The sequence below is a fragment of the Rhinichthys klamathensis genome, unplaced genomic scaffold (assembly GCF_029890125.1).
Source record: "Rhinichthys klamathensis goyatoka isolate OS25496 unplaced genomic scaffold, OSU_Roscu_1.1 h1tg000703l_1, whole genome shotgun sequence".
Classification (NCBI taxonomy): domain Eukaryota; kingdom Metazoa; phylum Chordata; class Actinopteri; order Cypriniformes; family Leuciscidae; genus Rhinichthys; species Rhinichthys klamathensis.
In genome coordinates this window covers 521,719-544,946 of record NW_026607124.1, presented here as the reverse complement: position 1 = coordinate 544,946, position 23,228 = coordinate 521,719, and the positions used below count along the sequence as shown (strand labels likewise).

The 23,228-nt window shown below is 37.9% G+C and overlaps 1 protein-coding gene across 9 annotated transcripts in view; it reads left to right on the top strand.

Moving 5' to 3' along the window:
- Positions 1 to 23,228, top strand: part of epb41l3b (erythrocyte membrane protein band 4.1-like 3b) — a 115,318-nt gene that overhangs the window by 84,989 nt on the left and 7,101 nt on the right. For 8 of the 9 annotated variants that reach the window (XM_056242177.1, XM_056242174.1, XM_056242173.1 and 5 more), the window contains 4 exons: positions 4,290 to 4,370; positions 5,092 to 5,190; positions 5,969 to 6,049; positions 10,295 to 10,394. In XM_056242177.1, the coding sequence (XP_056098152.1) occupies positions 4,290 to 4,370; positions 5,092 to 5,190; positions 5,969 to 6,049; positions 10,295 to 10,394 (361 nt within the window). The remainder of the gene's footprint in view (positions 1 to 4,289; positions 4,371 to 5,091; positions 5,191 to 5,968; positions 6,050 to 10,294; positions 10,395 to 23,228) is intronic. The other variant, XM_056242176.1, reaches the window with a different exon arrangement.

Below are 23,228 nucleotides of genomic sequence, written 5' to 3'. Positions count from 1 at the left end.
TTCCACATCTGGGATCCGAAATGCCAAAGTATTGAGATTGAAGATGAAATCAAGGAAACTGCAATGGAAGAAACCACTGGAGAAACCCAATACATTCCTGCTGGAATCCCAGAAATGATGTGCCGTGAAGATGATGATGAAGATTTGCTCCAAATCTGGGACCCAAAATGCCAAAGTATTGAAGTTGAAGATGAAAACAAGGAAGCTGTAATCGAAACTCCATCTGGAGAAGAAACCAGCTCAGAAACCCAAAAGATTCTTGCTAGAATCCAAGAAGTGACGTGCCATGAGGAAAATGAAAATTTGCTCCAAATCTGGGATCTGAAAAACCAAAGTATTGCGGTTGAAGAAATCAATGAAATTGCAATGGTAGAAACCACTGGAGAAACCCAAGACATTCCTGCTGGAATCCCAGAAATAATTAACCATGAAGATGATGATGAAGATTTATTCCACATCTGGGATCCGAAATGCCAAAGTATTGAGATTGAAGATGAAATCAAGGAAACTGCAATGGAAGAAACCACTGGAGAAACCCAATACATTCCTGCTGGAATCCCAGAAATGATGTGCCGTGAAGATGATGATGAAGATTTGCTCCAAATCTGGGACCCAAAATGCCAAAGTATTGAAGTTGAAGATGAAAACAAGGAAGCTGTAATCGAAACTCCATCTGGAGAAGAAACCAGCTCAGAAACCCAAAAGATTCTTGCTAGAATCCAAGAAGTGACGTGCCATGAGGAAAATGAAAATTTGCTCCAAATCTGGGATCTGAAAAACCAAAGTATTGCGGTTGAAGAAATCAATGAAATTGCAATGGTAGAAACCACTGGAGAAACCCAAGACATTCCTGCTGGAATCCCAGAAATAATTAACCATGAAGATGATGATGAAGATTTATTCCACATCTGGGATCCGAAATGCCAAAGTATTGAGATTGAAGATGAAATCAAGGAAACTGCAATGGAAGAAACCACTGGAGAAACCCAATACATTCCTGCTGGAATCCCAGAAATGATGTGCCGTGAAGATGATGATGAAGATTTGCTCCAAATCTGGGACCCAAAATGCCAAAGTATTGAAGTTGAAGATGAAAACAAGGAAGCTGTAATCGAAACTCCATCTGGAGAAGAAACCAGCTCAGAAACCCAAGAGATTCCTGCTAGAATCCAAGAAGTGATATGCCGTGAAGAAGATGAAGATTTGCTCCAAATGTGGGATCTGGAAAACCAAAGTATTGAAATCAAAGAAATCAATGAATTTGCAATGGAAGAAACCACAAGAGAAATCCAAGACATTCCTGCTGGAATCCCAGAAATGATGTGCCGTGAAGATGATGATGAAGATTTGCTCCAAATCTGGGACCCAAAATGCCAAAGTATTGAAGTTGAAGATGAAAACAAGGAAGCTGTAATGGAAACTCCATCTGGAGAAGAAACCAGCTCAGAAACCCAAAAGATTCCTGCTAGAATCCAAGAAGTGACGTGCCATGAGGAAAATGAAAATTTGCTCCAAATCTGGGATCTGAAAAACCAATGTATTGAGGTTGAAGAAATCAATGGAATTGCAATGGTAGAAACCACTGGAGAAACCCAAGACATTCCTGCTGGAATCCCAGAAATAATTAACCATGAAGATGATGATGAAGATTTATTCCACATCTGGGATCCAAAATGCCAAAGTATTGAAGTTGAAGATGAAATCAAGAAAACTGCAATGGAAACTCTGTCTGAAGGAGAAGAAACCAGATCAGAAACCCAAGAGATTCCTGCTAGAATCCAAGAAGTGATATGCCGTGAAGAAGATGAAGATTTGCTCCAAATGTGGGATCTGGAAAACCAACGTATTGAAGTCAAAGAAATCAATGAAATTGCAATGCAAGAAACCACTGGAGAAACCCAAGAGATTCTTGCTGGAATCCCAGAAATGATTTCCCATGTAGAGGATGAAGATTTATTCCACATCTGGGATCCGAAATGCCAAAGTATTGAGATTGAAGATGAAATCAAGGAAACTGCAATGGAAGAAACCACTGGAGAAACCCAAGACATTCCTGCTGGAATCCCAGAAATGATGTGCCATGAAGATGATGGTGAAGATTTGCTCCAAATCTGGGATCCAAAACGCCAAAGTGTTGAAGTTGAAATAAAGGAAACTGCAATGGAAACTCCATCTGGAGGAGAAGAAACCAGATCAGAAACTCAAGAGATTCCTGCTAGAATCCAAGAAGTGACGTACCATGAGGAAAATGAAGATTTACTCCAAATCTGGGATCAGAAAAGCCAAATTATTCAGGTTGAAGAAATCAAGGAAACTACAATGGAAGAAACCACTGGAGAAACCCAAGACATTCCTGCTGGAATCCCAGAAATCATTAACCATGAAGAGGATGAAGATTTACTCCAAATCTGGGATCCGAAACGCCAAAGTTTTGAGATTAAAGATGAACTCAAGGAAACTGCAATGGAAGAAACCACTGGAGAAACCCAAGAGCAGAATGAGAATGAGCTGTCGGCGTTGTTCCACAACCGCATTGAGAGTTTTGATCAAGAACGTGTTGACGAAGCATTTGGAGAAACGTTTAATCGGTCCCAGCTCTGGTTTTTTAATGAAGAGGACGAGTCCATCAACTTGGAGACTCAATATTATGGAGAATTTCAACTTTATACGACGTCTGATTCATCAACTGACCAGAACAAGATAGAAGACCAACCTCAAGTGAAGACGATCAACGTTAAAGATGAAGACGAGCCGTCAATGTTTCAAACGTCAGATGTTATGAAAACAAAAGTGTTGCACGTTCAAAATGAGAAGGATGAAGAGAATGAGCTGGTTTCTGGATCACATGCAGAACAGGAAGTGGAAGTCTCAGTACAGGAAGTAAAGCAGGAAGTGCATGAACATACAGTAGAGGTAATCACTCCCAGAATGCATCTGGGTCGCCGTGTGTTTCTGCGCTGACACCGGCACTGACTAATGATGGAATCCTCTCTTTCTTCCTTCTTCACGATTGGAAGTGTGTGATGAATGTGATTGATCACATTAAATACACAACCCTGCATGATCACAGATGTTGTTATAACACACACACACACACACACACACATGCATGTCATGAGCAGCTGGACTTTTCCATTCGCCACTCAAACTGCTGATTTTGCCTTCAACGCATGATTGAATAAGAAACCAGTCGTGACGTTGAGTCCACTTTTATTTCAGATTGATTCAAAGTATAAAATAACAGTGATAAAGTTTCAAAATCCACCATTATGAAACATGAGCTATAAAGCAGCTTTTCAGAAGATAATGTCATTATTCAGTTCAATGTTGATTCAGTTTAGTTCAATAACAGTGTTTAATATTTCAAAATTCAATCCTGAAACCAATTAAATTTCAGCTATAAAGTAGAAGACAATAATGTCATTATTCAGTTTAATGTTGATTCGGTTTAGTTCAGTAACTGTGTCAATGTTGCAAAGTTGATCAATTATGAAACTAATTGAATTCCGCTATAATCAGCTCAAATTCAGTTCAATGTACACTGCCGTTGAAAATTTTGTGATCGGAAGGATTATTTAATGTTTTTAAAAGAAGTCTCTTATGCTCACCAAGGGTACATTTTATTTGAATAAAAAAAAAACTAATATTGTTAAATATTATTACAATTTAAAATAAGTTCTATTTTAATTTATTTTAAAATGTAATTTATTCCTGTGATCAAAGCTGAATTTTTTTAGCATCATTACTCCAGTCTTCAGTGTCACATGATCCTTCAGAAATCACTCTAATATGAGGATCTGATGCTCAATAAACATTTATGATTATTATCAATGTTGAAAAGTGTTGTACAATTTTATTTTTTATTTTTTGATGAACAGAAGGTTCAAAAGAACAGCATTTATTCGAAATACTAAAGACATTTATAAGGTTACAAAAAGATTCTGTCACTTTTGACAGGCTCACAGCTTATGAAAACCTTTTCACAATATTCTTGGGGTTTTCATAAGCTGTAAGCCATAATCATCACAATTATAACAAATAAAGGCTTGAAATATCTCACTTTGCATGTAATGAGTCTATATAATATATTAGTTTCACCTTTTAAGTTGAATTACTGAAATAATTGAGCATTTGCACGATACTCTCATTTTCCGCGTTTCTCCAGTATGATTAGCTAAAGTGTGTGTGTTCCAGCTGAAGTGTGTGTGTTCCAGGTGAAGCTGATGGTGGTTTGCGATGCAGATGCGCTTGAGAGAGTCGAGTGTTTCACAGTGGTTTCTCTGTTTCAGGATCAGCAGTCGGAGGAGCCGGGTAAAGACGTCCCCGTGGTTCACACTGAGACCAAGACCATCACGTACGAGTCTTCTGAGGTAAACACTCCTGTTCCTGAGGATGTGTATATAGTCAAGTCAGCTTCATTTATACAGCGCTTTAACAATATATAGAGTTTCACAGCAGCTTTACAGTGATAACAGGAGATTACAGTAACAGAGATTGTTTAGGCTTTACAGCAGCTCTAGAATAAAGTTAGTTTTGATTCACTTCCGTTGGAAAGATCATTAGTTATTAACGTATGGGCCGCTAACACGACACCGTTTAACTGAAAACTTTTAATGCGTTCTAGCCGTTCATTTACACGATAACAGTGTTTGGAGCTCGAGAACGCAAACCTTGAAACAGGATCCAAACTGCAAGCGTTGACATTTTCCGTGTAAACTTCAAAAATCGCCACGCTGCGACGCACATGTGTATTCAGTCTATATACTGTGTTCAGTCTATAGACCGTATGCGCCAGAGAAACGAGCGCCGCGTCTTTACAATATTGTCTTTGAACTTGTGTTTTTGCGGTCGCTCTGTATATCTCTATGGCATCGCTGTCCAGGACTAATTAGCTTTCGAAGTGGATTTACTTAGTGTAAAGTTACCAAAAGTTATCATGAGGATTGTAGTGTTTAAAGCAGATGTCTTAACAAATGTCACTCGACCGGGAAGATTTTAAAAGATTTTTAAGGGGCGGGGCTACAGAAGCTCTATAGGTATGTCCGTTTGTAATGCTTGTGTGTGTGTGTGTGTGTGTGTGTGTGTTTGAAGGTTGATGCGAATGGCGAGTCGGATCCAGGCGTCCTCATGAGCGCTCAGACGATCACATCAGAGAACAACAGCACCACCACCACCACACACATCACTAAAGTCAGTCAAACGCTCAGTCTCATCTGTGTGTTAACACTCATGCTTCCCTCGCGGCTCAAAATGATCCCAAAGCCCTACTATTATAGTCATTTTTTTTTTTTTTTTTTTTTTTTTTTTTTTTTTTTTTAGAAAGCTTATTTGATTTAAAAAAAAATTATGCAATTTTTTTTTTTTTTTACCTTTAAATTACTAGATTTGATCAATAAATAATTAGTCATTTAAGCACATTTTTTCAACTTACTAAAAATAACTCACAATTTCATGCATAAACCCTTTTAATTCAGTTCAAAATATCTTACACTGGGTGTCTTTGCAGACCTCTTTTGGAAAAATAAATAATAATACATGATATTTCATGACTCTAGATGGGCTTATGGAGCACCTGAGCTGTTCCGCTGGGTCCTAGAGCCAGTTTCTCTTCAGTGTGCTATGATTCAGATACACATGCAGACATTATAAAATCGTATTTTTTTTGGGTGAAGTTTTAGCATTTTTAGTTTGAATTTTGAGTATTTTTAGGTTTTTCTATGTGTACTGAAGCATTCCTAGGGGGGTCAAATTGACCCGAGAGGATTTGTTACTTTTTACATTTCAACCACAAAACTCCTCGAATCCATTAAAGTTTTTGGGTGTATTCGTGGTTCAGGTGCGACAAAAGTCCATAATTTCCACGTCAACATTTCCCGAGGGAAGGATGAGTGTTAAATCCGGCAGAGTCACAGAATCCAGGCGTGATGTCGATGTGGGAAGCGTAACCGGTTTGATTGTGTTTCGTCAGACGGTGAAGGACGGCATCTCAGAGACTCGCATCGAGAAGAGGATCGTGATCACAGGAGACGCAGACATCGACCACGACCAGGTACAGAGATCGCTCAACCTGTGTGTGTGTGAGGAGATAACCTGTGTGTGTGAGGAGATAACCTGTGTGTGTGAGGAGATAACCTGTGTGTGTGAGGAGATAACCTGTGTGTGTGAGGAGATAACCTGTGTGTGTGTGAGGAGATAACCTGTGTGTGTGAGGAGATAACCTGTGTGTGTGAGGAGATAACCTGTGTGTGTGAGAGGAGATAACCTGTGTGTGTGAGAGGAGATAACCTGTGTGTGTGTGAGGAGATAACCTGTGTGTGTGAGGAGATAACCTGTGTGTGTGTGAGGAGATAACCTGTGTGTGTGAGGAGATAACCTGTGTGTGTGTGAGGAGATAACCTGTGTGTGTGTGAGGAGATAACCTGTGTGTGTGAGGAGATAACCTGTGTGTGTGTGAGGAGATAACCTGTGTGTGTGTGAGGAGATAACCTGTGTGTGTGTGAGGAGATAACCTGTGTGTGTGAGAGGAGATAACCTGTGTGTGTGTGAGGAGATAACCTGTGTGTGAGAGGAGATAACCTGTGTGTGTGAGAGGAGATAACCTGTGTGTGTGAGAGGAGATAACCTGTGTGTGTGAGGAGATAACCTGTGTGTGTGTGAGGAGATAACCTGTGTGTGTGAGGAGATAACCTGTGTGTGTGTGAGGAGATAACCTGTGTGTGTGAGGAGATAACCTGTGTGTGTGTGAGGAGATAACCTGTGTGTGTGTGAGGAGATAACCTGTGTGTGTGTGAGGAGATAACCTGTGTGTGTGTGAGGAGATAACCTGTGTGTGTGAGGAGATAACCTGTGTGTGTGAGGAGATAACCTGTGTGTGTGAGGAGATAACCTGTGTGTGTGAGGAGATAACCTGTGTGTGTGAGGAGATAACCTGTGTGTGTGAGGAGATAACCTGTGTGTGTGAGGAGATAACCTGTGTGTGTGAGGAGATAACCTGTGTGTGTGAGGAGATAATCTGTGTGTGTGTGAGGAGATAACCTGTGTGTGTGAGGAGATAACCTGTGTGTGAGGAGATAACCTGTGTGTGTGAGGAGATAACCTGTGTGTGAGGAGATAACCTGTGTGTGTGAGGAGATAACCTGTGTGTGTGAGGAGATAACCTGTGTGTGAGGAGATAACCTGTGTGTGTGAGGAGATAACCTGTGTGTGTGAGGAGATAACCTGTGTGTGAGGAGATAACCTGTGTGTGTGAGGAGATAACCTGTGTGTGTGAGGAGATAACCTGTGTGTGTGAGGAGATAATCTGTGTGTGTGTGAGGAGATAACCTGTGTGTGTGAGGAGATAACCTGTGTGTGAGGAGATAACCTGTGTGTGTGAGGAGATAACCTGTGTGTGAGGAGATAACCTGTGTGTGTGTGTGTGAGGAGATAACCTGTGTGTGTGAGGAGATAACCTGTGTGTGTGTGTGTGTGTGAGGAGATAACCTGTGTGTGTGAGGAGATAACCTGTGTGTGTGTGAGGAGATAACCTGTGTGTGTGTGTGAGGAGATAACCTGTGTGTGTGTGTGAGGAGATAACCTGTGTGTGTGTGTGAGGAGATAACCTGTGTGTGTGTGTGAGGAGATAACCTGTGTGTGTGTGTGTGAGGAGATAACCTGTGTGTGTGTGTGAGGAGATAACCTGTGTGTGTGTGTGAGGAGATAACCTGTGTGTGTGTGTGAGGAGATAACCTGTGTGTGTGTGTGTGAGGAGATAACCTGTGTGTGAGGAGATAACCTGTGTGTGTGAGGAGATAACCTGTGTGTGTGTGTGTGAGGAGATAACCTGTGTGTGTGAGGAGATAACCTGTGTGTGTGTGTGTGAGGAGATAACCTGTGTGTGTGAGGAGATAACCTGTGTGTGTGTGAGGAGATAACCTGTGTGTGTGAGGAGATAACCTGTGTGTGAGGAGATAACCTGTGTGTGTGTGTGAGGAGATAACCTGTGTGTGAGGAGATAACCTGTGTGTGTGAGGAGATAACCTGTGTGTGAGGAGATAACCTGTGTGTGAGGAGATAACCTGTGTGTGTGAGGAGATAACCTGTGTGTGAGGAGATAACCTGTGTGTGTGAGGAGATAACCTGTGTGTGAGGAGATAACCTGTGTGTGTGAGGAGATAACCTGTGTGTGTGAGGAGATAACCTGTGTGTGTGAGGAGATAATCTGTGTGTGTGTGAGGAGATAACCTGTGTGTGTGAGGAGATAACCTGTGTGTGAGGAGATAACCTGTGTGTGTGAGGAGATAACCTGTGTGTGAGGAGATAACCTGTGTGTGTGTGTGAGGAGATAACCTGTGTGTGTGAGGAGATAACCTGTGTGTGTGTGTGTGAGGAGATAACCTGTGTGTGTGAGGAGATAACCTGTGTGTGTGAGGAGATAACCTGTGTGTGTGTGAGGAGATAACCTGTGTGTGTGTGAGGAGATAACCTGTGTGTGTGTGTGAGGAGATAACCTGTGTGTGTGTGTGAGGAGATAACCTGTGTGTGTGTGTGAGGAGATAACCTGTGTGTGTGTGTGTGAGGAGATAACCTGTGTGTGTGAGGAGATAACCTGTGTGTGAGGAGATAACCTGTGTGTGTGAGGAGATAACCTGTGTGTGAGGAGATAACCTGTGTGTGTGTGTGAGGAGATAACCTGTGTGTGTGAGGAGATAACCTGTGTGTGAGGAGATAACCTGTGTGTGTGAGGAGATAACCTGTGTGTGAGGAGATAACCTGTGTGTGTGAGGAGATAACCTGTGTGTGAGGAGATAACCTGTGTGTGTGTGTGAGGAGATAACCTGTGTGTGTGAGGAGATAACCTGTGTGTGTGTGTGTGTGAGGAGATAACCTGTGTGTGTGAGGAGATAACCTGTGTGTGTGAGGAGATAACCTGTGTGTGTGTGAGGAGATAACCTGTGTGTGTGTGAGGAGATAACCTGTGTGTGTGTGTGAGGAGATAACCTGTGTGTGTGTGTGAGGAGATAACCTGTGTGTGTGTGTGAGGAGATAACCTGTGTGTGTGTGAGGAGATAACCTGTGTGTGTGTGAGGAGATAACCTGTGTGTGTGAGGAGATAACCTGTGTGTGTGAGGAGATAACCTGTGTGTGTGTGAGGAGATAACCTGTGTGTGTGAGGAGATAACCTGTGTGTGTGAGGAGATAACCTGTGTGTGTGAGGAAATAGTGTCTCTCTCAGTGTGTCTCGCTGACATTAAACGCGCAAAACACAAAAATCAAATACAATTTTAAAATGAAAATGCATTATTTTTTAATTATTATTATTAGTTTATTTAATAGGGACTAAAAAGAATAAGTTTTATCTATTTATAAGGTAAAGAAGGACTTAAGTGTGTGTGTGTGTGTGTGTGTGTCATTTATATATATTTACACACACACACTGAAGTCATTCATTATTAATAAAATATATATATATGCAATAAAATAATTCTATATTGTCCCTATTAAATGTATATATATATTCTAATAAATATCTGGCTAATTAAACTTATTTTACTTAATCTATTTCTCATTTTCATTTAGTTTAACTTGATGTAGTGAAATAACTAAAACTGAAAAATAAAAACTGTATAGACATATTTTTTTAAAACTTAAGAAAATGACCAAAACACAACGAAATTATGAAAATAAACTAATTTAAAATATTAATAAAAACTATATTTATCAAATAAAACGATCACTCTATATATATGTGTGTGTGTGTTTGTGTGTGTGTTTGTGTGTGTGTGTGTGTGTGTGTGTGTGTGTGTGTGTGTGTGTGTGTGTGTGTGTGTGTGTGTGTGTGTGTGTGTGTGTGTGTGTGTGTGTGTGTGTGTGTGTGTGTGTGTGTGTGTGATAAAATGATTACTATATATATATAGGCCTATATAATATTTGTATTTAAATGTTTAATAATAATATTTTTAGTAATAATAAATGTATTTTATTAAACAAATTATTAAGGTGTGTCAAGCATAAAATAGACACTTTTTCTTTCCTACGATTTATATAAATATTAATTTTGGGGTGAAATTAAATAGCATAATTCTGGCGGTTTTTCCGTCTATAAACGAATCACATCTTGTAATGATTCATCAGATCTTTATATATTTAACACACTTTTATAATGCATGCAATTACAATCACAGTTAATTTTATGATATTGAACAGTTTGTGTTAACATTCAAATCATTGATATTGCTCTATAAACACACACGTTGATTGACTGATAACCGCTGTGCGCGTGTGTGTTTCTCTCTGCTGGTGCATTGTGGGTCAGGCTCTGGCTCAGGCTATTAAAGAGGCCAAAGAGCAGCACCCAGACATGAGCGTCACTAAAGTAGTGGTGCATAAAGAGAGCGAGATCTCGCCAGCCGAAGGTAAGAGCGATTCATGAGTCACATTCATACGCTTGCTTCATTTCATGCGTGCGTGTGTGTGTGTGTGTGTGTGTGTGTGTGTGTGTGTGTGTGTGTGTGTGTGTGTGTGTGTGTGTGTGTGAGGATGATCGCTCATTCAGACATGATGTTTTCATACATTAAAGCTTCTCGGTTGGACTTCTCTGTCCTTCAGGTCTTGTGCCGCTTGCAGCTTCATCTGTTTATCTGTTGGTGCTCGTGCACGTGTGTTTATTACATGTGAAGCATGATGGGAAATGTGATCTGTGTATCACCTACAGTGTAATGCTAAATTGAAGTCCTTTTGGTTTGATTTTTCTATGATATTGAACCGTCTCAAAAACATCCAGGTCATATTTCACACCAAAATCCCCCCAAAAAATATTATTATTTATAATAAATTATTTATTTATTTTCTTGTATTGTGACATTATTTTCATTTCACTGTAGTGAAAATAATTATATATTATTTGAATCGTGAAATATTTATATATTTTTTTATATTATAATATGTTTTCAATATTATTTATTATTTTATATATTATACAGTGTTTCCCATAGGATTTGGTGTTTTTTTAGGAAGCCAAACAATTCGAATATTATAATCATAATAATAATAATAATAATAATAATAATAATCCTATGACAGAAATAGCCATTTATTGGGAAAGAAATTACACTGTAAAATGAATGAAAATTAATATTGCATAAGTATTATTTTACTTTGTTAATGTCTTCACTTGCAAGAGATAACCCCTGAGCCTTTATTCTGACAAACTGTGGTTGTGCTTTTATTTTGACGGAAAATGTGATTGCGCTTTTATTTGACGGGAAATGTGGTTGCGCTTTTATTTGACGGGAAATATGGTTGCGCTTTTATTTTGACGGAAAACTGGTTGCGCTTTTATTTGACGGAAAATGTGGTTGCACTTTTATTTTGACGGAAAACTGGTTGCGCTTTTATTTTGACGGAAAACTAGTTGTGCTTTAATTTACGGAAATTGTTTGCGCTTTTATTTTGACGGAAAACTGGTTGCGCTTTAATTCGATGGAAAATCTGGTTGCGCTTTTATTTTGATGGAAAACTGGTTGCGCTTTTATTTGAAGGAAAATGTGATTGCGCTTTTATTTTGATGGAAAACTGGTTGCGATTTTATTTTGACGGAAAACTAGTTGTGCTTTAATTTATGGAAACTGTGGTTGCGCTTTTATTTTGATGGAAAACTGGTTGCGCTTTTATTTTGATGGGAAACTGGTTGCGCTTTTATTTTGACGGAAAACTGGTTGCGCTTTTATTTGACGGAAAATGTAGTTGCGATTTTATTTTGACGGAAAACTAGTTGTGCTTTAATTTACGGAAACTGTGGTTGCGCTTTTATTTTGATGGAAAACTGGTTGCGCTTTTATTTTTGACGGAAAACTGGTTGAGCTTTTATTTGACGGAAACTGGTTGCGCTTTTATTTTGGCTGAAAACGACCGTTTCTATGAAAACAGGTTTACAAACGCATTTCATTACAAATCTAGTGAAGTTCTGTAATCATCCGCCCACAAAAACAATTGTAGATGTGAAAAATAATTCGTAACTGTTGTTGCTAAACGGCAAACGCTAAACTCGCGTTACTTCGAAGAGCGATTCTATCGGGAAACACGCAGCGCAAACTGACTATATACTTATAGTATTACTTTTTTTTTTTAAGTCTACATGTGTTTAATTGTAACATAATCTTACAATGCAAAAAAAAAAAAAATAGGCTTCAAAATATTAATTTTTGCGTTTGTTTCTGAGGTGGATTATGATCTGGATGTCTTTTTGTAGAAAATCTGTCTCCTGTTCTCAGAGCGACTGAAACTTCAGATTTTTAGGTGTTCAAGCACGAAGTGCTGAAAACCTATTGTAATTGTACTGATTTTTATTAGGTGTTCAAGCACGAAGTGCTGAAAACCTATTGTATTTGTACTGATTTTTATTATTATTATTATTATTATTATTCTTCTGCCGTAAAACGCATCGTGCAGAACAAACCGTAAGTGCTGGAGCTCTGAAACTTTGTCAGATGGTAGTACAAAAATCGAGGAGAGCCTCAGAAAGTATGACCCCGATTGGCCTATAGGTGGCGCTACAGCAATCAATTGCGCGAAACTGCTCATAACTCCTAAACCGTATGTCGTAGACTCAAGTGTCTTATATCATTGGAAAGCTGGAGGCCTGAAGAACAAAACGTATATCTCCGATTTCATTTCCGGTATGCAAATTTTTCCGCCATTTTGAATTTTGTCAAAAACCTACTTTTGCGAACTAGTCCCTGGTTTTTCGCCCGATCAAAACCAGACAAATGCATACATGTTCTCTGGAGTCTGAATATCAATAATCATTGAAAAAAAGTTGAATTTTCGATTCACGGTCGCTAGGGGGAGTAAAATGATCGTTGTGGGAGGAGCCTATTTTACTAATATGGCTATAACTCGAGAAGTAAATGAGATATCTTCACCAATCTTGGAACACATGTGTATGAGTTCAATCTGAGGTCACAGTAAAAAAATCGCGTCGACCTAACACTAGGTGGCGCTATAACACACAAAAAACCTAAATCGGGCTATGACCACCTGACCGTTAGTCCGATTGACTTAAAAATTGGTATGCAGTGTCTTGGTCCAAGGTGCCATGTATGGGTATGAGGAAATTGGCGTAATTTAAAAAACATGGCCGCCATCGGCCAATGAATTTGAGCACCTATTACACGAAGTTAACGGAGGCCAATCGGAACGAAACTCGACGGACATGTTTGACTCATGGCCCAAGAGGTCTGTAAGAGTTTTGAAAGAAATTGGCCACTAGTTGGCGCTAACGAGTTTTACGGCTCTGTAATCACGTGGTGTTGCACACATCCCGAAAATATGCATATCATTTGATAGATCTCCTCAGGATGAACAACTTTCCCTCTAGAACCATTGCTGTCAATCAAATCGTTCATTAAATATTCACGAATATGTTAAAAACCTACTTTTGCGAACTAGTCCCTGGATTTTTGCCCGATTGGAACCAGACCAGTCTAGGACAATTCTCTGGACTCTCTAGATCAATAATCATTGAAAAAAAGTTGAACTTTTGCATTTTTCGTATGGCTATAACAGGGTCATTTAGAAAAGGGGCGTGTCAAATACACACAAAAGCCTATAAATCATAAATAAAAACTCAGAACTAAACAAAAATTGGTGAGCATATGTGTCATAACATGGTGAAGAAGCATGCAAAGTTTCATGGAGATCGGACCATAGTTGGCGCTATAACTGTCAAAAAGCTTTAAAACCATACATTTCCTATGGCAAATTGCCTGTATTGGCTGTAAATGCTGATCTCTTAAATGAATGCTCAGATCTTCTTTAAAAAAGGTCAAGAACATGTGTAATATCACTCTGTACGGCGTTGAAAAATTTCAGACAAATCAGACAAAATTTGCCTCTATAATTAATTGTCACAGGAAGCCTCAAAACGAAAGTAAAACATTGGGCCACGCCCCCCCAAGCACGAATTCACTCATAACTCGAAAACGGAAAGTCTCTGCCCGCTCAAATTTTGATGGTAAGGTCCTCTCGGGGATCTTGATCCAAATCTTTCGTCGCGGGGCTCGGGAGCGCCCCCCCCCCCCCCCCCGCGGATCGCTAATCTGTGAGAACCCCAACTTGAAACGGCTGTAACTCTTGATCCACACCATCTAGATCCTTGTGGAAGAGCTTGTTGGAAAGGGCTCGTCCTCAGCTAGCTTCGATTCGAGTTTGGTGCGATTTGGCCTGGGCATTCCCGAGATATAAGCCCACAAAGATATGCATTTAAACGGACATTACTCCCGACAGCAATCACTCAGCAACACGGGGATGGTCTTATTCAAGAGGGCTCCTCTAACCCTATCTAAGTTCTGAGTTTCAGATTTTTTCACTTTCTCGTTCCCGAGATATAAGTAAAAAAAAAAACGAATTTCGTGTCATTCATTTCAACCGTTTATGTAGGCTGTAAAACCGCTGTTGTCCACTAGAGGGAGCAACAGCATTAGATATTTTTTATCTTTTTTAACCAGTTTTCAGCAATGGCTAACAAACAAATGCTTATAATATAATATTAAATAATGATTTATTAGAAAGTTTAATATTTTTACATCACAAATAAATATCTGAAATGCTTAAGGACCACAAAAAGAGATTTTCACAATATCATAACCCACAATTGTGTGTGTGTGTGTGTTTGTGTGTGTGTGTAAGCATGCATAATGGTATTCACATTGAAAGACTGGTTTGCTTTAGTGCACAATACTCAGGGTTTCTGCAGGGTTTAGTCAGTCAAATTTAAGACCTTTTAAGACCTTTTTATGACCAATATTATTTAAATTTATGACCTACTCGAATTACGAAAAATAACTTCCTTTCAAAAGTCTTTTTTTATTGACTTTCATTAAAAGTAATAAGTTTAATTATTTAAAGGTTCCATTTTCTTAAGAGTAACAAACTGAAGGCTCCCTTTTCCTAAGTATCAATAACACAGGAACAACACAACACTTATCACGATAATATCAGTCAATATCGATAATTATGACGATAAATGTCAATTCTTTATTTCTTTGAACTTTGAAGGCAGATTTTTGTTCCTAACTGAAAGTTGTAGAAACCAGAGCGTTAATTGTGGTTTTAAACTACTCTTTATTGTCAAAACATATCATGACAAACACTTGCCAAACAGGTGAACATTTCACAAATCTGAGGTAGAACATTCAAACATTTGTATTTTTTCCTTAACAAAAATAATATCTTTATTTCAAAATTAATTTCTTAGTTTCTGCATGTGCTAATGGGGGATATTGTTTCAAGTCTTGAAACAGGTTTGTGTTGCCTGACTTTGATGGCACGTATCTTTATGAAATGTATGAAAAACAGTAGGCTATAGCCTAAATACATAAATACTGTAATTATATTCCATTAGTCCTTTAATACATTGTCTACATTAATAATATAATACAATTCAATATGTATCCCACATTTCATGGTGCAGTTAATATTACTAGGCTAACGTTACAGTAAAACCATGGTAAAGGATGTAAATGTGTAGATGGAAAAGCTTTCTGACTGTATAGTTGCGCACAGTGTTTCTCCTGTTCGTCAGCGCTGTTTCATCTGCCTTTAAACTGGTTTAAATCACTGAGACATTTGTGTTCTTCGCTGAATTCAAGTGCTTCTCACTGGATCTCGTGATCGAGACTGATCAAAGTTAACCATAGACAGTATAAGAACGCGTCTGCTCTAGTGAGCTTGATCGCGCTACGCTGCCGTTTGGACTTTGAGCCGAGCGGATAAACGCTCCGTGAGGCGCGCGCGGTTCAAATGAGTTTCGTTCCGCTTTTGGCGCATAAACATGATCTAACATTTATCGAACTCTTAATATCGTTTTATAGAGAAAACATTATATCGCGATAATGAATGAATGAGCATATCAATTTAAGATGTGGCTAAATGTAATTTATGACCTTGTATGGAAAAGCCGGACGTTTTTATGACTTTTTATTGCCTAAAATTCTTATTATTAAATTTAAGACGTTTTATGACTTTTTATGACCCCGCGGAAACCCTGATACTGATTAAACCAAGTAGTTCAAAATAAAAGTGGTACTATAGCAATAAGTGGTCTTCTACTACCCTCTGCTGGACATTATACTTATTAATAGTCTTTTCACATGTGCTTTTGCATTCATATATTCAGACACTAAAAAATAACCTTATGTGACAATTACTATAATAACACAATCATATTTTGTCTTTCAATTCACTTTACTGTTCTGAAGCTTCACATAATTGCTAACAACGTGGTAAATCATAGTAAATCATGCTACAATCCTGCTGAATCATTCTAGAATGTGGTATATCATGATAAATTATTGTGTAACATTCGGTCACAACAAGGTAACATCAAGGTAAACTAAGACAAACCATGGTAAACTGACTATTGTAGTACATTGAGAAATATGAATCCTGAAGGACAATTGCAGTAAACATATCTTTTTTCCATCACATAGTTAAAATATCTGTATCTACAACAGAATGTGTGTGTGTAGTCCTAGGTTTCTGAATAAATGCTGAATAATCTGATTAATAGCTTGCAAAGACATTAAATGCTTATAGACCATTAAAATATATTTATATAATGACTTTGTGTGTATGTGTGTGTGTGTGTGTGATCAAATGTCTACATATGAGTGTAAAAGCACCTGTGAAAACACTTTATTAATAAGTAGAATGGCCAGCAGAGGGCAGTAGAAGACCACTTATTGTCTCACTCTCATTTTGACACACTTGATTTTCAACAGTAAATCAAAGCACTAAAGCAAACCAGTTTTTCCATGTTAACTATTATAACACAATCATTTTTTGTCAGAGTTTATCACTTCATTTTTATTGGCCCTTCACATCAATGCAGCAATGTGGTAAATCATGGTAAATCACGATAGAAACATGGTAAATCATAGTAAAAAATACTATTACATGGTGGATCATGGCAAATCATGCTAGCAATGTGATGAATCATGGTAAATCATGCTACAATCCTGGTAAATCATTCTAGAATGTGGTATATCATGGTAAATCATCCTATAACATGGGAAATCATGGTAAACTGTGGTAAATCATGCTAGATTCATGGTAAATCATACTGGAACATGGTAGATCATGAAAAATCACACTAAATTTGGTATATCATGGTAAATCATGCTAAAACATGGTCTATTCCATCTATGATGTCAATGTTTAAATGCTTGCTACATAAAACTTAATGTCTTTTGATGTTTTTGTGCTTAACGGCCTTAAAGGCCTTTACTGCTTGAACACCGCTAAATGCTGCTAGCAGCTTTAATTAGGTGTTCAAGCACGAAGTGCTGAAAACCTATTGTAATTGTAAGGATTTTTATTATTATTATTATTATTATTATTATTATTCTTCTGCCGTAAAACGCATCGTGCAGACCAAACCGTAAGTGCTAGAGACTTGAAACTTTGTCAGATGGTAGTACAAAAATCGAGGAGAGCTTATCAAATTATGAGCCCGATTGGCCCATAGGTGGCGCTATAGCAACCAATTGCGCAAAACTGCTCATAACTCCTAGACCGTAAATCGTAGACTCAAGTGTCTTATATCATTGGAAAGCTGGACTCCTGACTTAAAAAACGTATATCTCCGATTTCATTTCCGTCATGATAGATTTTCCGCCATTTTGAATTTTGTCAAAAAACGACTTTTGCGAACTAGTCCCTGATTTTTTGCCCGATCGGAACCAAACCAGTGCACAAATGTTCTGTGGAGTCTGAATATAAATTATAATCGTAAAAAAGTAGAAATTTCGATTTCCGGTCGCTAGGGGGCGCAAAAAGAACGTTGTGGGAGGAGCCTATTTTACTAAAACGACTATAACTCCAGAAGTAAATTAGGTAGGTTCACCAATCTTGGTACAGTTGTGCATGAGTTCAATCTGAGGTCACAGTAAAAAAATCGCGACGATCAAACACTAGGTGGCGCTATAACATGAAAAAAACATATAAAGGACTGACCGTTAGTCCGATTTACCTGAAAATTGGTATGCAGTGTCTTGGTCCAAGGCCCCATGTATGTCTATGAGGACATTGGCGTATCTCAAAAAACATGGCCGCCATTGACCAATGAAGTTTGAGCCCCTATGAGACGAGGTTAACGGAGGCCAATCGGAACGAAACTCGATGGGCATGTTCGACTCATGGCCTAAGAGGTCTGTAAGAGTTTTGAAAGAAATCGGCCACTAGTTGGCGCTAACGAGTTTTACGGCTCTGTAATCACGTGGTGTTGCACACATCCCCCCAAAATGCATATCATTTTATAGATATCCTCATGGTGAACAACTTTGCCTCTAGAACCATTGCTGTCAATCAAATCGTTCATTAAATATTCACGAATATGTTAAAAACCTACTTTTGCGAACTAGTCCCTGGTTTTTCGCCCGATCAAAACCAGACCAGTCTAGGACAATTCTCTGGACTCTCTAGATCAATAATTATCAAAAAAAAGTTGAACTTTGCCCTTTGGTTCACTGTAACAGGGTCATTTAGAAAAGGGGCGTGTCAAAATACACTCAAAAGCCTATAAATAATAAATGAAAACTCAGAACTTGACAAAAATTGATGAGCATATGTGTCATACCATGGTGAGGAAGCATGCAAAGTTTCATGGAGATCGGACCATAGGTGGCGCTATAACTGTTAAAAAGCTTTAAAACCATATATTTCCTATGGTAAATTGCCTGTATTGGCTGTAAATGGTCTTTTCCATCTATGATCGTAAAATTTTCATATCTTAATGTTTAAAACCAGTGCAGTACAATTATCTGGACTCTCTAGATCAATAATTATCAGAAAAGGTGTAATTTCTTCATTTGAATGGCTGTAATAGTGTAAATTGGATGGCTATAACATTTTGGATGGCTATAACAGCCAATAAGTGGTATTTTACTGCCCCCTGCTGTCATTTCATCATACTACTCCCTAAAATTGTTATGTATAATTGAAATTTAGACTTTATTAAATCATTATTTTAACATTTACAATCACATTTTGTCCCAATTCATCTATTGCTCTGTACTCTCTAGAACAATAATTATCAGAAAATGTATAACTTGTAATGTATAACATTTGGATGACTATAATAGGGTCACTTCAATATGTAGCCTTGACCGAAAGCCAATATCTTTTCAATGAATGCTCATAGCTTCTTAAAAAAAGGTCAAGCATGGCTAACAGCCAATAAGTGATATTTTACTGCCCCCTGCTGTCATTTTCATCATACTACTCCCTAATATTGTTATAGTTCATATTTAGACTTTCTAAAATCATTATTTTAACATTTACTATCACATTTTGTAAAAATGCATCTATTGGAGTATTATGGACTGCATTTATTTATTTTATTTATTACTCTTTACAATTGTGTCACAGGAAGGCTGAAAACGAAAGTTTTTATTTATACAACTGTTTATAGTCTGTAATACCACTGTTGTCCAATAGATGGAGCAGCAGTATTATACAAATGCTGAAGGAGTATTGTTCATTCTTAGTTAATGCTAACTAATGTAGTTAACATTAACTAAGAATGAACAATACTCCTTCAGCATTTGTAAATCTTTGTTAATGTTAATTTCAACATTTACAAATACTTTATTTAAATCTTGTTAACATTAGTTAATGCACTGTGAACTAACATGAACTAACAATGAACAGCTGGATTTGTATTAACTAACGTTAACAAAGATGAACAAAAACAGTAACAAATGTATTGCTCATGGTTAGTTAATGTTAATTAATACATTAATGTTTAATAAATTAACCTTATTGTAAAGTGTTACCGACATTTTTAATCTTTTTTTTAATCAGCTTTCAGCATTGGCTAACAAACAAATGCTTAAAGCTATTTTTTTATTAAAAAAATACCAAAGTGGTATTTTACTGCCCCTTGCTGTCATTTCATCATACTACTCCCTAATATTGTTTTATAATTCATATTTAGAATTTCTAAAATCATTATTTCAACATTTACAATCACATTTTGTCCAAATTCATCTATTGGAGTATTATGGACTGCATTTATTTATTTTATTTATTACTATTTACAATTGTGTCACAGGAAGGCTGAAAACGAAAGTATAACGTTGGGCCACGCCCCCCAAGGACAAATTCACTCATAACTCGAAAACAGAAAGTCGCTGCACGCTCAAATTTTGATGGTAAGGTTCTCTCGGGGTTCTTGATCCAAATCTATCGTCGCGGGGCTCGGGAACGCCCCCAATCTTTAGATAATTTTTTCATTATCTCGTTCCCGAGATATAAGTGAAAACCAAATTTCCATTCATTTATTTCAACTGTATATAGTCTGTAATACCACTGTTATCCAATAGATGGAGCAGCAGCATTATACAAATGCTGAAGGAGTATTGTTCATTCTTAGTTAATGTTAACTAATGTAGTTAACATTAACTAAGAATGAACAATACTCCTTCAGCATTTGTTAATCTTTGTTAATGTTAATTTCAACATTTACAAATACTTTATTAAAATCTTGTTAACATTAGTTAATGCACTGTGAACTAACCTGAACCAAAGAGTATAGAAGAACAAGAGGCGAAACTCCGATGCTTTTCTGGGAACAGCCACTAGGTGGCGCGGCCGCCATTTTGGGGTGAAAATTCCAACTGGAGTTACTGGGCAACAGCACAGATAACAGTTTTTTAGGTAGTTTTTCTTGCATTTTTATGCAACTTTACACATTTACTACTATTATTAGTTACCAACTCCACTAGGCCTGAAATATATTTTGTACGTTTTAATCCCCTGGATCGTGCTACAAACATGATGATCTTAACATGATGCATTGGTGTGTCCGTTATCTGTGTTTTTTTGTTTACATAGGCTTGCTTTAACGGTCATTAATATAAAATAGTACTGCAAAAAAACCAGTTTACTGTAAAGCTATTCTATTGCTGTTATATATTTATTGTCCAACATTTACATTTTAGTACAATTACATTTATTTGCTGAATTCATTTATTTCATTGAACTTATTTTTGTATGTAAGGTTATGTGTACCTCCTGGGAAACGGTCTAACGTTATAACTTTATGAACTTACATCACTTTATTCTTCTTACCTGTCAAACTTAATGTAGAGATTAATATAATTAATTAAATCCTTGAACTTCCCTGTCTCAAGTTATGTGGGGGAAAAGCCTAGTAGCAACTTCTTTTTAACGGATATAACGTTAACTGTTGTGAATTAAAATAATCACCTAATTATTTCAACCTAAAAATGACCTCTGCACTGGACTAAATATATGTATAATATATGACTGCCGAGTCGCTTTCACCCCAAAATGGCGGACGCGTAGGGCTGCTGCTGGGCGCTGGTGTTGCAATGGAACGTTCTATTGGCTTTCACTTCTTGTCAATATACGTTCTTTGCCTGAACTAACAATGAACAGCTGGATTTGTATTAACTAACGTTAACACTAGAAGTGCCAGAATTCCATAACTACTAGAACTGCCACAAGCGGTCATTTTGACCGTTAGATTGCAAACTCTATATCTTTAATGATAAATACCCAATTGAGAGATTAATGCATTTGTTGTATTAGGATATCTTTTAAAAACAAAACAACACCAAACTGTACATTTTAAAAAGTTTAATTATACATTTATAAATAATAATATCAGTAGCCCGTAATTATCGCATAGGGCCTATTCACAACAGAGCTATATTTCCATATCCCTTCAACATAACTCAGAACAAGATAATAACAACTAAAAGTATCTTATTTAGATATTCTTTTGACAGTGAGAGAGACAATGTCACGGTTTATGAATTCGCTGTCTCCTTTCTCGTCTTGTTGTGTGTGTGAGTGCGTGGTCGCTGATCAATGCAGCTTATCAGCACGTGCGCTCTGATCAAGGCGCCAGCTGCAACTGATCAGCGATTCGACCCTTTTCAGTGTTACTGTTCTCGCCTAGTCTTTGGGTGTTTCTCAAAACCAAGAATGCAAAGAACGGACTTGTGTTCTTGGGGAGAACGCTCTTGCTAGTTGTTCTTGGAAGAATGAACTCACAAGCTAACGAGCACACAGAACGCTGCTGACAGTTTGAGACGATGTGTTCTTGCTGGTATTGCGCAATAATACCCCCGCACAGACACCGTCTGCAGTACCCAAACATAACGAGAATTATTGACGATAACAGCCAGGCTGCAATGGTCTCTTGGCTGTGGGGAAAAACGAGTCTGTGAGCAAACTGGCCGGTTGGCTCGATAGCTAACGTTACACCCGCAGGCGCTTATGGAGATTCTCACTTCCGAAAACGTTTGAGCACATTTTCGATTAGCCATACATTTTCGTAAAAATGCCAATATTTGAAATCTACACAGTTGATTTCTCGCATCAAATGTTCTCAGAAGTGAATTTAGTGATGAAATAGTGTACGTAATTGTAGAAAAACGAAATACTGTATTGACCTGCCTCTCCTTCCTCGAATGCCGAATTGAATGGATATTTCTGCCGTCAAGTCAACACAAGTTACCAACCGATGCATCCTTGGTAAAATGGGCATGTCAAGAACACATCCGGGATTTTTAACTGTTCTTGCCAAAATGCAAACTTGTGTATTGGGACAGTACTTGGGCCACAAAAGATGACGTTTCACAAGAACACAAGGACACAAGTACAGACAAGAACACAGATTGAGAAAGGCCCTTTGTCAGATCGTTGTGGATTTTTCCTGCGTGTTTGTTCCCTGCCTGTATACGTTTTCCGTGTGTCATCCCGTGTTCAGCACTCCTGGTTCAGCACTCACTCCAGCGTCCCTGTGCTGCCAAGGGCTTCATACCGGACATTTGCACACCTTAACTCTCCCAGCATCTGACCAGCTCTCAATAAACATATCTGTCATTTTGCAATTGAATCTTCTGATTTTTTCCTAATAGACAAAGGTCAACCGCGAGAAATGTAACAAAAGAATACCGCGAAATTCAGTGCGGTCAATATGACCGTCTATGGCCGAAATAGGTAAATATGTTCATTTGTTTGTTTGCCTTATGTGTAATTTATATTAAAAACATTTTAAATGAAAATACAGACACTTTTAGGAAAAGTCAGGTACCAGCAGGATTTTTTTTTTTTTTCAACAAAGTTATTGCAGATATAAAATTCAAAACGGTCAAAATGACCGTCGTGGCCATTCTAGTGTTAACAAAGATGAACAAAAACAGTAACAAATGTAT